The sequence below is a fragment of the Dipteris shenzhenensis genome, chromosome 9, assembly GCF_047967505.1.
Source record: "Dipteris shenzhenensis isolate YYH24624 ecotype China chromosome 9, Dip_SZ_1.0, whole genome shotgun sequence".
NCBI classification, from domain to species: Eukaryota; Viridiplantae; Streptophyta; class Polypodiopsida; order Gleicheniales; family Dipteridaceae; genus Dipteris; species Dipteris shenzhenensis.
Genome location: NC_141604.1, coordinates 8144859 through 8156978, shown reverse-complemented (window position 1 = coordinate 8156978; position 12120 = coordinate 8144859). Strand labels below are relative to the sequence as shown.

The following is a 12120-nucleotide window of genomic DNA, read 5'->3' as shown; positions in this document are numbered from 1 at the left end:
CTACAAAAGCTATGGCAAGAACCAGGGGCAAAAATGCAGTTTTATAAGCAGAAAATCAATCCGATGGACAGCTATGGAATGCAGAAATACCTCGGGGAAGACATATCAATATTTAAAAGACATTTAATCTGCAAAATCAGAACCAGCTCACATGATCTCGAGGTGGAGAGGGGAAGATGGGCAAGACCCAGGGTACCAAGAGAGGAAAGAGTATGTAAAATCTGCCCCGTAGGAGAAGTAGAAAATGAGCAGCATGTACTCCTAACATGTCGAGCATATGCGCAAATCAGAGAATGTTATAGGGCCAATAGAAGCAACCTGAAATCCCTACTGGAGTGGCCAGCCAAAGAGCTAGGAAACTACATAAAGGAAATTTTAGAATATTGCAACAAAGTACTTGGTCTAGCACACAAGCTAGCACAAGTACTCACTACATAGCACATTTATGCTGTTATTTATGCTATATTCTTTCAATGGATGTAAACAATCACTACTTGTTGATAGTGATCACTGTCCCATAGATCCTGAAGGGTCTCACGAGGACGTTAATACAATCATATCATATCATCTCTCTCTCTCTCTCTTTTGGGATGTATTTTAGTAAGCACTGGGTTTGCCCAAGAGACTTCGTGGGTCTTTAGAAATCGAGTATAGCTGCTTAAGCTTGGGTACTGATGATGACAAAAGTGTTTCTTTGCTTGCTAAGTATGTCTTACTTTTTTTTTTCGAGAAAATTTGTTACCTCTTTTTTCTTCTCTTTCATTTTCTCTTTTATTTTCTGTGTAGATTTTTGGACTTTAGAACAACAAAAAATCTAAATTTGTACGATTGGACATGACTCCGGTCAAAGAATGCCAACCTAGGTTAACTAGAATAAGTCTTGTTTTTTTACATTTGCTTTGCATTTGTAAAAGAGAATTGTGGGGACGTTCACAAGGAACTAGGATTAGTCCAAGAACTAGGAATGTATGCATTTCGCTAACCTTTAATGGGTTAGAGTGTTGGTGTTTGCGTAGGACTAAAAAAGCAACAGGAAGACATTGCCCATTAATGAGCCCCCCAGGGGTTCTAAAAGGGCTACAAAAGCTGCCCCAAGGTGGGCAAAGCAGGACAGCTTAAGCTTTTGTAAAAAGTAGCTTTAGAAAAACAGGTCTAGCTTTTTGCTAGGCCAAGTCTATAAAAGAAGAGCTTCATAGCTCCTAGATTCATTCAAGAGTTGTACTCGGCTTCATACTCTTCTTAGAGCTAGTTGTACAAAGCTATTTTCTATTGCCATAAAGACCTTTGGGGGGGGGGGGGGGGGATAGCCTTTCTTTCTGGCCCCTTGGCTGTGTATTGTCTTCTCCTCCGTCTCCCGATCTCCTTCCCTTGCCTGTGTATTGTCTTCTCCTCTGTCTCCCGATCTCCTTCCCTTGCCGCGAATCCCTTCTCCTGTTCTTCCATGCCGTCCCAATTGTTGTATGATTGTCCCGTTTGCACATGCGAGCTGTCCACAGAGAGAGAGAGAGTACCTGTTTTGAACTGTTTCCCAGCCACCAGGAGGCCACCTCTTTCTGTGATTTGGATTCCCAGCCTTCCAAATTGCTCCAGACCTGCTGCAAATTGATCCAGGAGGCCACGATTTTATGACAGGGAGAGTTTTCGAGGTTTCTGGATTCGTTTATTATAGCACACACCTGGCCATTTCCATTAAAGTCCAGCCAAATTTGAAAAGGCCAACTATGCTTTAAAAATGGCAAATGCCAGTCCAATCTTATTGCAATATGCTGTCAATAGACACAAAAGCCCCAAATGTTGATTGTTCTGGCAATGCCTAAGGCAATTAAGCTGACGAGTCTGCAAAATGTGAGGTGCAAACTGCAAATGGAAATGAGAATAAAGCCTACTACTGGAGCTAACTGGGACTCGAACCAGTTGTACAATTGGACAGAAAATCTATATAGCCGTGCGGACTGTCCGTACAGCCTGAAAGTGAACAACAGGTTGAACCTCCAGAGCAATCTCGCGATAGAGCAACGCTTCCAAAACATTGGCATGACTATTTTTGGCGGGGATTGGACTGCATTGTTGTTGGTGACAAACTAAACCAGGAATAGTTCTCTGGAAATGGCGGGACTGAGCAGGCTGTTGAGAAGACTACCCTCAACAACTTTTTCAATTGGTTGCGACTGCAAGTCGAAGCTGGACTTAGCAAATGGAACACTGAAATGCTGTTGCCGATCTGAGTGTTGAAGGCGACTTGTTGCAGATCGAAATTGCAAGTCGAAATTAGTGCTGTTGGTCACAGTTGGCTGGATTTGGTCCCTGGGCTGAGCAGATGGTGGGTGGAGCTGACTAGAGCAGGGGCTGGACAGCGTTGAGCAAGCTGGCTCTGATACCACTGTTGAGTGGAATGCAATGGAGGGAAAAAGATCAAGTGTACTTTCAAGAATAATGTGAATGAAAGTACAAGTATAGCCATATAGGCTTAACTTAGGACTAAATGTCGTAAGCGTACTAACCCTCGGGGCTAGTACTAACTATACCGACTGTAATAACTGTTTTAATACAGCCCAGGTTAATGTGGCAACAGTAAGCAAGGCTCACATAATTGCTTTTGGGAAAATCTTGCATCTTAAGATCTGGCTAAGGGGAGGTATAGGTTGCAATGCACACATTCTGCATTCTCCAGATCGCGTCTTAGGGGAGGTAACTTATTTCCATATATAAATTGTGTGGCAATCATACACATGTTTCTCTGATTTCAGCCACACATGTTTAGCATCTTCATTGTTGCCCACCAGGAGGGACCTGATAAAACCACCCAAATCTCACCAGTAGGGCTGAGGGTAATATCAAGTTTTGTGTGCTCATCACAGAGGGCAAGTAAAACCCTCTTTTGTAATAAATAACAGAAGTAAGTACAAGCATGAAAGTTTTTTGGTAACAACCACTGTGAGCCATTGCTATTCCACACTGAAGTCTGCCATGAGATTGGGATGGACTCGTTGCTCTCATAGAGGGGCCCTACTTATTCCTCATGTGAACTTTCCCATCCCTCCATTTTGTTGCTTGCAAATTTCTACATGCCTGGTCTCTTCTGCTTCAGATGTATCTTTGTTAAGTCTTCCTCCATATGTGTGAGACCCTTTTAGTGTGGCCCTGAAGGATAGTTTGCTTGACATCCACCGAGACAAACCCTATTATCAAGGATTTCTTTTCTAAGGCGTTTCCCATCTGCTATGCAGTCCCCTTCATGTTCTTGTGATTCAAGTTTGGCTACCATAGCAGAGGCATCAGTGTGTTGACTGTTTTGTTATTGGTATCTTGACGGGTTTTGTTATCAGTATCCTGACGGTTTTGGTTATCGGTATTTTGACTGTTTTTGTTATGCACAATTCCTTCTTAGATATACTGATATTTTGCTCTTTGGGTTTGTTTCCATTGTTGTCTTGTCATAAAATGGTCGTTTCTTTTTCTGACATATTTTAAGATAGCTTTCTGAAGTCCTTTATTGGTATTCTGCAGAAGGATTCCTATGTATGGGAAGATAATGACGACAGGTATATTTCCGTCATGTGAATTGTTCCTAGTTAAAAACTTAATTACTGTTTGTTTTTCTTTAAAGATGAACAGCTGAGTTATTGCATTGCCTTTAGACATTTTGTCTGTATCTAAATGAGGACAGGGAAGGAACAAATAGGCATGAAAGAGATGTTTGGTAGCATGAGCTATTGTTGCAAACGGTTCCATTTGAATTCTTTGAATGCTGCAAGTCCGTAAGTGCAAAATTGAACTGAATTTGTCAGTTATTTGTCTTTCAAAACAATTTAAAAAATCCAAAATCAAATGGTATGGTATTTGTATGGTCTCCCAGACTTAAATTGATCAAATAATTCACATTTATTTCTTGTATCTATGTATACTTCTGGCTCGGGATCTATGCATGAAGGTAAGCGACGTAGCATTGGTTTAAGGCCTGTTTTCTTACTAATGCTGAAGTCCTTTGCAAAGTTGAAGAAACAAGAGTAGAGGAATTCTGTTCCACATCATTTTATCTGATGCAAATAGCGTTATATTGAGTTTAAAGGACTCAGCTTAAAACTTTCTCTACTTTGAAGGAGCATCTTATGTAATATTGCCCTTGATATTCTCTGGATTTTGTGCCTTTGTCCATCTTGTCAATTTCCAATTTTAGCTGGTCATCATTTGTTTCTTTTCTATGTTCTCAATTTGAGAGATCTCAGCTGTATCGATGGAGGATTTCATCACTGATGAACTCCTAGGATTCAGCAAATCTTGTAGATTAGTGTATTGCGATTCACTGTGGAACACCCTGCAAGATTGCTAGTTGAGTATCCTGTTCTTTGAATTCTAAACAGAGGGGTGCATGGTTCATTTATATCATGCACACAGCAGTGCATGTAGACATCCCTTTTGCAACAATGCTTACCAAATTCAGTATTTGAGACGTGTGTAGAATACTCATTGAATGGTGGATGAAAAACCGGTGAGAAACGGTTGTGCTACTTCCATTAATTGCTACTTGATGTGATAAATTATAGATATAGTCTATTTTACAGGCCTTTGAAGCATATTTGAAAGAAATGATGAAGGGGAATCTCTTTGAAAGGAATTCAAAAGGAGAAATTCAGTAAGAAAGACTTGTCAATGGAGTATATGTTTTTATTTTATGGAAGTCAAGTAAGGGATTTGGGGCGGAATGAGACTGTCGTCATGCAAGATTTTACTTGATATCTTTCTGAAACAAGAGAGAAATTGACTGCATTTTGTTTCGTCCAGGTATTCTGTCGAGAACGTTCCCCTTTATGACTCTGAGGATGATGAACCTCTGTCCAATTTCTTGAAGCGGGCACAAGTCTCCATTAAATTGAGAAAAGCAAGCACAAAACCCACTGTAGGGGCACCACCTCCTTTGCCTGGATTGGAAGGTGCAGTAGAATCTCCTCTTGTAAACGATCCAGAACATGGCTTGGAAATGAAGATACCACCTTTGGACATCACAGCAGAAAGAAGTAGCCAGCAGCTGCCTGTCGTCTCAGAGATACATTTAGTAGAGGAAGAAGTGGCGACAAAAAACAGAGGCATAACTATTGAAAAGGACGTAGAGACAGTGGTCAAGAAGGAATCCATCCTTATGGATACTGCTCAAGAAAACATGCGCGATGGTCCAATAAGTGGAAAAAATGATGGTATAACGAATAATGAGGCTACAGTTGAGGAAAGAACATGCTTGGCAGAGCACCTGGGTTTGACAAACAAAAGGTCTAGGATTCTTGCACCAGACCAATCAAAGAGTACCAGTAGCAAGCGTGGCAAACTGCGCTCTGTATGTCGGTTGCTACCTTCCGAAACAGCTCGTGACGAGGTTTTTGCAGCAGAGGTATGCAGTGAAACTTTTTCCTTGCACCAGTCATTATCAAGTGTTGGGTGCAGTGTGTGCCCGTGGTTGCATGGCTGCGTGCTTGTTTGTGTGTGCATGGGTGTGTGTGGTTCGGGATCTATGAGAAAACACTCCCAACAAGAAGCTTGAAGCTACAAACAAGTAACAAAAATGTTCTTAAGCATGATGCTCAGAAAATATGCAAGTGTGAATAACCTAGATAGTGTGCAATTTAAGTAATATAGTCCAATGTTTGTATAAACTAGACTTGGAAAGTCCAAAACGTCTCTAATTGAATCCCTCACACCGCCCCGCATCCTGTCTTCTCAAAATTTTAAAAAAGCTTCTCTTTTTTTTGGAGAGGGGGGGGCTCATGTTCATCATACATGTTTGGAAACATATTATATGAAATGAAACACGTTTTTTGTGAGTATGTTCACTCATGAGCAGAGATTATCACGCTTGCCTACCACGATTTGTGCAAGTTGCCATGAGGGAAATTAACACTCCTTTCAAGGACGCATGTGTATTCTTGTGGTGCTACAAATGCACAAAATCACTTCTTTAAATTCCAAGTACCTCCTTTGTTGATCAGCATACTTGTTTTGCTTGGCTTGAGCTTCTTGCATATGGTCATCTCTTGCTTACAGTCACGTTTTTTGTAAGATATCCCAACTTTGCATCCATACATTTCTTGAAACAGGCGCATCTCCCAATAGATAAATGTTTGGTGCTATTCTCTGTTGCAAAAAACCGCATTTGGTTCCTTTCGAAATGTTTCCAAAGGTTTGGACATTTGAAAACGTAGACTTTGCTTTCTTTTCTTCCACTTCTTCATTCTTTTGGCTTGCCTCTGTGAGTGCTGGAGCTTCTTTCTTGGCTTTAACGCTTTCTTGGATGTCTTGCTCTTGGAACACATTTATGTTGACCAGATTGGTTTGTGGAGTTGATAACCTTTGATTAGCCAATGGAGATGCATTCATGACTTCCTTTAGTTGAGCTTTGTGATGTGCTCATCTAGGACATGCTTATAACACTTCAAACCAAAAACTGAACTGCTTGATAGAGGGAGATCCGGAGCGCATGTGGTAGATGAAGCTGTGTGTAACCCGGAGGTGTGATGAAGCCCTCCTGTGAGATCTGGAGGCAGTGTCGGCGGTAGAAGTTGAGCTTCACAGGAAGCTCGGAGTGAAGAAACCATGTCCGCTAGGTGTGGAGCTGGAGCAGATCCGCTCGAATGAGCCGGTTGGCCTCCTGGTCAATGGGGGAAAGGGGAGATGGTGGAGCGTCGAGGCTGTACTGAAAAGGAGGCAACCGGTCTAAGTCGAGGCCCAGTCGGGTGAACCAACTGGAAAGACGACTATACCAGCATCGCTGGTCCCCATCAACGGATAAGGCCATAGAGGAGGATAGGGCTAGCCAAGGTAGGCGGAGGCGACCGTTGGATGAGGAGCTGAAATCCTTGACTCTGTGTAGATAAGTGATAGCCTGGAAAGCCGCATCAAGCTGTAGGGGTGAGGCGCCAAACTCTGCTAGAATGATCTGGTGTGGTACCGATGGTTTGCTGCGGATCATCCGAGCAAACATCAGTATTTGTAGGCGCTCGACTCGAGCCCACTCTGTGTCTGAAAGGTCGGCTTCCCACCACGGGCTACTGTACTGAGAGAGAGAGAGAGAGAGAGAGAGAGAGAGAGAGAGAGATGCATGGAAGACGTACCTCATTGGTTGCACTGTTACCTATGCTAACTACTATTTCTATTCTCTGGTTTGGGCCTGCCAATCACCAGACACGCATGACATACAATTGTTTGTCCCCATGGAAGAGATTGAACTCCTTCATCTCGGTCTAGTTCTGTAGGCCTGAGGTTATGCTGGCTGCATCTTGGAGACAGTAGACAAAGTGTACACTTGCTTTGCTTGATGACGTGTAAGAAAGTATCTGAGAGGCGTGTCGTCTTTCTTGATTTCGGTCCTGTGCTTATACAAGCTATGGTCCCTTTTTTAAGGCACATATAGGATTGGCAACATTTCTTGGTCATGCACAAACGTTGTGCTTTCAAAAGCTATCACCATATGCTCTTGCCTTAAGAGGGTTCCCATCCCTTGCAAACTAAGGTCTTTAAAACCTGACATGTCCTTCCCTTGATCGCAAGAAGGCATCTCTCAAGAGATCTATGAGAGAAGCTTCCCTTTAACAAACAATACATAAATCATTTATAGAATGAGGCAAGGTCCAAAAATATTCTCAACTGAATTGGGTTGCTGCATTGATTCTCTCACAAATTTCACCTTTGAGGATGTCCGCTTCGATCTTATTTCAGCCCAAAGGTGTCCGAGATTCTGCCATTGTAATGAAGGCGTAAAAAGGGGCTATGGTAGTGGTCCTTTAGGTGGGGAATGGGGAGGGACTATATAAGTCTCCATCCACCCCTTGTTCTGTACCTTTTGATGTGACATCTAATACTACTACTCTCCTTCCTACCTCCTACTACTTGCTGCCTACTCTCTCTCTCTCTCTCTCTCTCTCTCTCTCTCTCTCTCTCTCTCTCCCCCCTACCCCTTCTCACTCCTCCCCCTTTCTCTCTCCCCTTCCGCTCTTCTAACCCCCTTTCTCTAATCTGCCTCTACCCCCTTTCCTACATTGGTATCAGAGCTCCGCTCTCAGGCACCTTTGATTCCCCTCACACCCTTCATTCCGAGCTTTCCAGCAGCACTCCACCAAAACCAATGCCAACATTAGGCAGTCGACAGCTTGCAATAGTGGCACAAGGCGGACCAGACACCTAAATCCAACAAGTGACGGACAGCTCAAGCCGTGCAGCGGCAAGACAACAATCAGCCAATTCGTTTGTCTCTTCCGCCACAACAGCCCATTTGTTTGCAAAGCTCGAAAAACGGTGGTCCTAGAATGCTTGATAGAGCCTTTCGAACCCATTCGTGGCATTGGTACCTTTGCAACATCTCCAATGTCAGCCGCTATTGGAGCGAGTGGTGTTGCTGTAGTTGGAACAAGCGCTACTGTGGGAGCAAGCGTCGAAGCTAGGGTTGCTCCTGTTCAATTCTGCCCCTCCTAATACGTTGCCTTGTACGAGTTAGTGTCCTAACTGTCATGGAGGTCTTAGGTTAGTGCTGTCCTAATAGTCCTAGGTGACATAGGATCCCCCCTTCGTTTTTTTAAAAAAAAGAGAGAGGAAGAAGTAGGTTTTTTTCCCAACCTCCATTTACCCATTTGGGCTCCATTTTGAAGCCTCGTCGTCGACCTTTCCTCTCGAGCTTCTTCAGCGTGTCTCAACACCTTATATCAGGAAGCCAGCTACATTTGAGATTCCACTCGCCCATGACAGTTCACCATGGCACCCAAAAGCATGCCCCTCGTGAGTCACTTCATGACAATGATGAGGCTGCTTAGCATGAGCGATTGCCTTCCACAGGCGGTTCATCCACTGGTGGTACAGATATCCCTACTATGCAGTCCCTCTCTCCTGCATCTCAGGATGCTTAAGCACAATTCCTGGAAGCGTTACCCTCCAAGCTCCATAATACATACCTTCAAGCGGGGTAGCAGATTGGTGAGTAGATATTTCAGCGGATTGGCCAGCAGCTTGGCACATTATCTGAGAAGGGAAAGCAGACTATGCCCTAGCATGGGGATCATTCGGACAGCGAGGATGCATTCTCTGCACTATGTGGTGGGTTATGGCAGATGCCCCACGCTCAGCGGGATTTCAGCCCTTTAGTCAGCCTCAGTTTGAGCAGCTTGCGTCCCAGTATGGGGATTATCAAGGCATTGAGGACGCATTCTCTGTAGTACCAACCTTGTTCTTGGACTTGAGGCCATCCTACAGTTTATAGCTCTTTGCACCTCTACAGATGGAGCAATCTATTTTGCATGCGTTCAATGCTCCTCTTCCTACACCGGTGAGCCTGCCTAAAGCTGCATTTGGTTTACAAGGCACCCTACACCCTTGGGAGAGAGGTCAATCCTCTTCCCACGCTTTTGGCATGCCATCGTTTCAGAGGGATGCGTTTGATAGACAGACACAACCGGGGGTTCATGCTCCTTTAGCTCCACCAGTGAGTACATAGTGAGCACATACAGCTACACGCAGCGTGTTCATCAGACATGAGGTTCTACTTTTCAGCAAGGTGTTGGTGTTGGGCAGCTGGTCGCTATTGATGATATGCTTTCTGATGCCTTGCAGTCATAGCAGGGCTTGCCTGTGGACATTCGTGATGCGATTGGCCTTCCACCAGTATGTGAATCTTCAGCGCGATGATGCCCGTTCCTCTTGTGGTTACAATCATGAGAACTATGCAGCCAAGGATGTAAAAGATAAGCTCACATTGCATAAGTTCAAAGGGGACACTCGTACACCTAATGAGCTTCAAGAGTGGCTCACGAAGCTTGAAGATTACTTCCACTTCTACGCTTCTACCCCAAGTGTGATGAGGATCGCATCATTCTTGTTGGCATGCATATGCAAGATTACACTCACATGTGGTGGCATTATATGAGGGATTCACCTCAGAATGGAAGGGATTCAAAGAAGGCATGGTCACTACCTCCGTATCCTCGCTCGTATGGATACGCTCGTATTAGAGCAGTACTTGGCTGAGTTCTATGCATTAACACAGACCGGAACGGTCTAGGAGTATTTGCAGCGTTTTTTGAGGCTTTCTTTGTTTGTGCATGACATATCTGAAAAGGGAAAATTGCTGCGTTTCATACACAAAGTGCACCGTCCTTTGGCTACAGATGTGAGGACACATAACCCTCTGACCAGCAGATGTCGCCTAGAGCAAGTCGTTAGCTGATGAATTTGACTCCACTAACATGTCTTGTCCTCTTGAGGAGGTGAGAGACTAAGCAGTGGTGTCCAAGCTCTTTGTAGCGGCAGCTCTAGCTTTTTTGTTTTCTTTCCCAACCTCGTACAAATGGTTGCATCGACTAGAAGCTGATTGCACCCTTACTTCATCATACTATCTTCACCTATCAAGTTTTCTCCTTGAAAGGAAGATGTTTTACTTGAGGACTTTTTCGTGAAGCAGGGCTAGCTTGAGCCCCTCATAGAGGGAGAGGGCTTTGATACCAATTGATAAGGATTCGGGATAGAGTCAGTAGACCAGGATAGAGATTGGTGTAGAACAAAATTGTTGTGGAGAGCACAAGAAAGCTGGAGTGCCATTCTGCAATGTCAAAAGATGCAGTGTCCAACTCCAAAATAAGGGGGGGAAACCCTTGTAACTGGAGGTAAAAAGTGCCCAACGGGTGTTCACACCACACTTCTCAATATCCAACACTAACATCTTGAATTAGCCTCATACACTATTGTGCTGTTAGCTATAAAATATTGCTCATTCAGGTTTGTTAAGATCTCAACCTTGCACGGAGTTTGGATCAGGGAATGGCAATGACTTAATTCATAAAAAAGGCTTGTTGACATCCCGTCTGGGATGTTCTATGCTTGTATCTGATAGTAAATGTTTTTCAGCAGGAAAGGTTTACAGTTTAATTGACATTGAAATGTACCACATGTCAGAATGTCTTTGAAATTATACTCTTAACGAGTTTCATATGTAACTCAAATTTCTGAAGGTCTCAGTTTTAATGAAAGCTAAAATATCTAATTTTGGCATATAAACTTTCTAGTCACGGGTCTTATATGATTGCCTTGTTGGTGATCTTTTATCCTGAATGGAAGCTGCAAATTCCTTTGGGTATGAACCTTCAAGTCTCTTCCCTCATTACAGATGTTTCTTGCCTTCACCAAGGAAATGACTCTGATCCTGTCCTCATTTCTTGTTATTCAAAGCATGGAATTGGTTTTCTAATCTTTGCAGTCATTGTGACAGGAAGAAGCAACAACAGCATCAGCGGAGCTAGATAGATTACATAAACAGTTGCGACCATTGGTTGAGGACCTTGGAAAAGATGGGCAAGACAACCTTTCCATCTCTTCAGCAGAAGAGTGGATCACAGCTACGTGCAAACAATTGAGAGCAGTTTTTGACCTCAATTTTTCTGTTGTGAGAAACTTGTCTTACTTATCCTCTGGAATATCTAGTGAAACACAGCTTCCAAGTTAAGGGTCCTTGCTCTCTATTCTGTCAAGAATTCTTTGTTCCCTTCATTCCAGCCAAAAATGGCTTTGTATGCAGTTAAATGATCATTCTATTATGCTCAGAACGAACTTAAACCAAAACGATCATTTCATACAAAATTTGAAAGAATGACAGTATGTCCAACTTTTATTATATGATTGATGCTAAAAAGTAAATCCATGTTTGTTAAGTGAAGAGACGTATGAAAGTCTCTTTAAGAGGGGTTTAGGTGACGCTTTAATCATTGACAGTACCATGTGACACTCATTAGCTTTGTGCATTCATGGGGATTATATCAGCCAGGACAAACGTTCAGGGTATATGAATCTCTAACTAATTATGCATTTCTCTGGACCGTACCATTAATCAGCGATCATATTAGTAGGTCCGTAAAATCCTGAGCCCACTTCTAATACAAAATTTGAACAAGTAAGCTGTTCTGAGCGTTTCTCAGTACATGTGAAATTGTGAATCTTTTATGCAGGCTTAAATCTTACAATTTCTTAAAAAAATTTGGAGTAGGAACCTATGAGTAATCAACAGAGTAAAGGTCTTTGACCTCGGCAAATGAGTTCTAAGCTCTGATAGGCACCCAAGTACAAAGAAGTTTGTCTAAATAGATGCTCTTAGTTGGG

The 12120-nt window shown here is 43.1% G+C and overlaps 1 protein-coding gene across 1 annotated transcript in view; it reads left to right on the top strand.

Annotated features, from left to right (window-relative positions):
- The window catches only part of ASHH1 (SET domain group 26), a 48520-nt gene extending 36754 nt beyond the window's left edge, over positions 1-11766 (top strand). The window contains exons 9-11 of the mRNA XM_087379385.1: positions 3508-3542; positions 4783-5383; positions 11237-11766. Of these exons, the coding sequence (XP_087235511.1) occupies positions 3508-3542; positions 4783-5383; positions 11237-11470 (870 nt within the window). The 3' untranslated portion in view covers positions 11471-11766. The remainder of the gene's footprint in view (positions 1-3507; positions 3543-4782; positions 5384-11236) is intronic.
- The last annotated feature ends 354 nt before the right edge of the window (positions 11767-12120 follow it).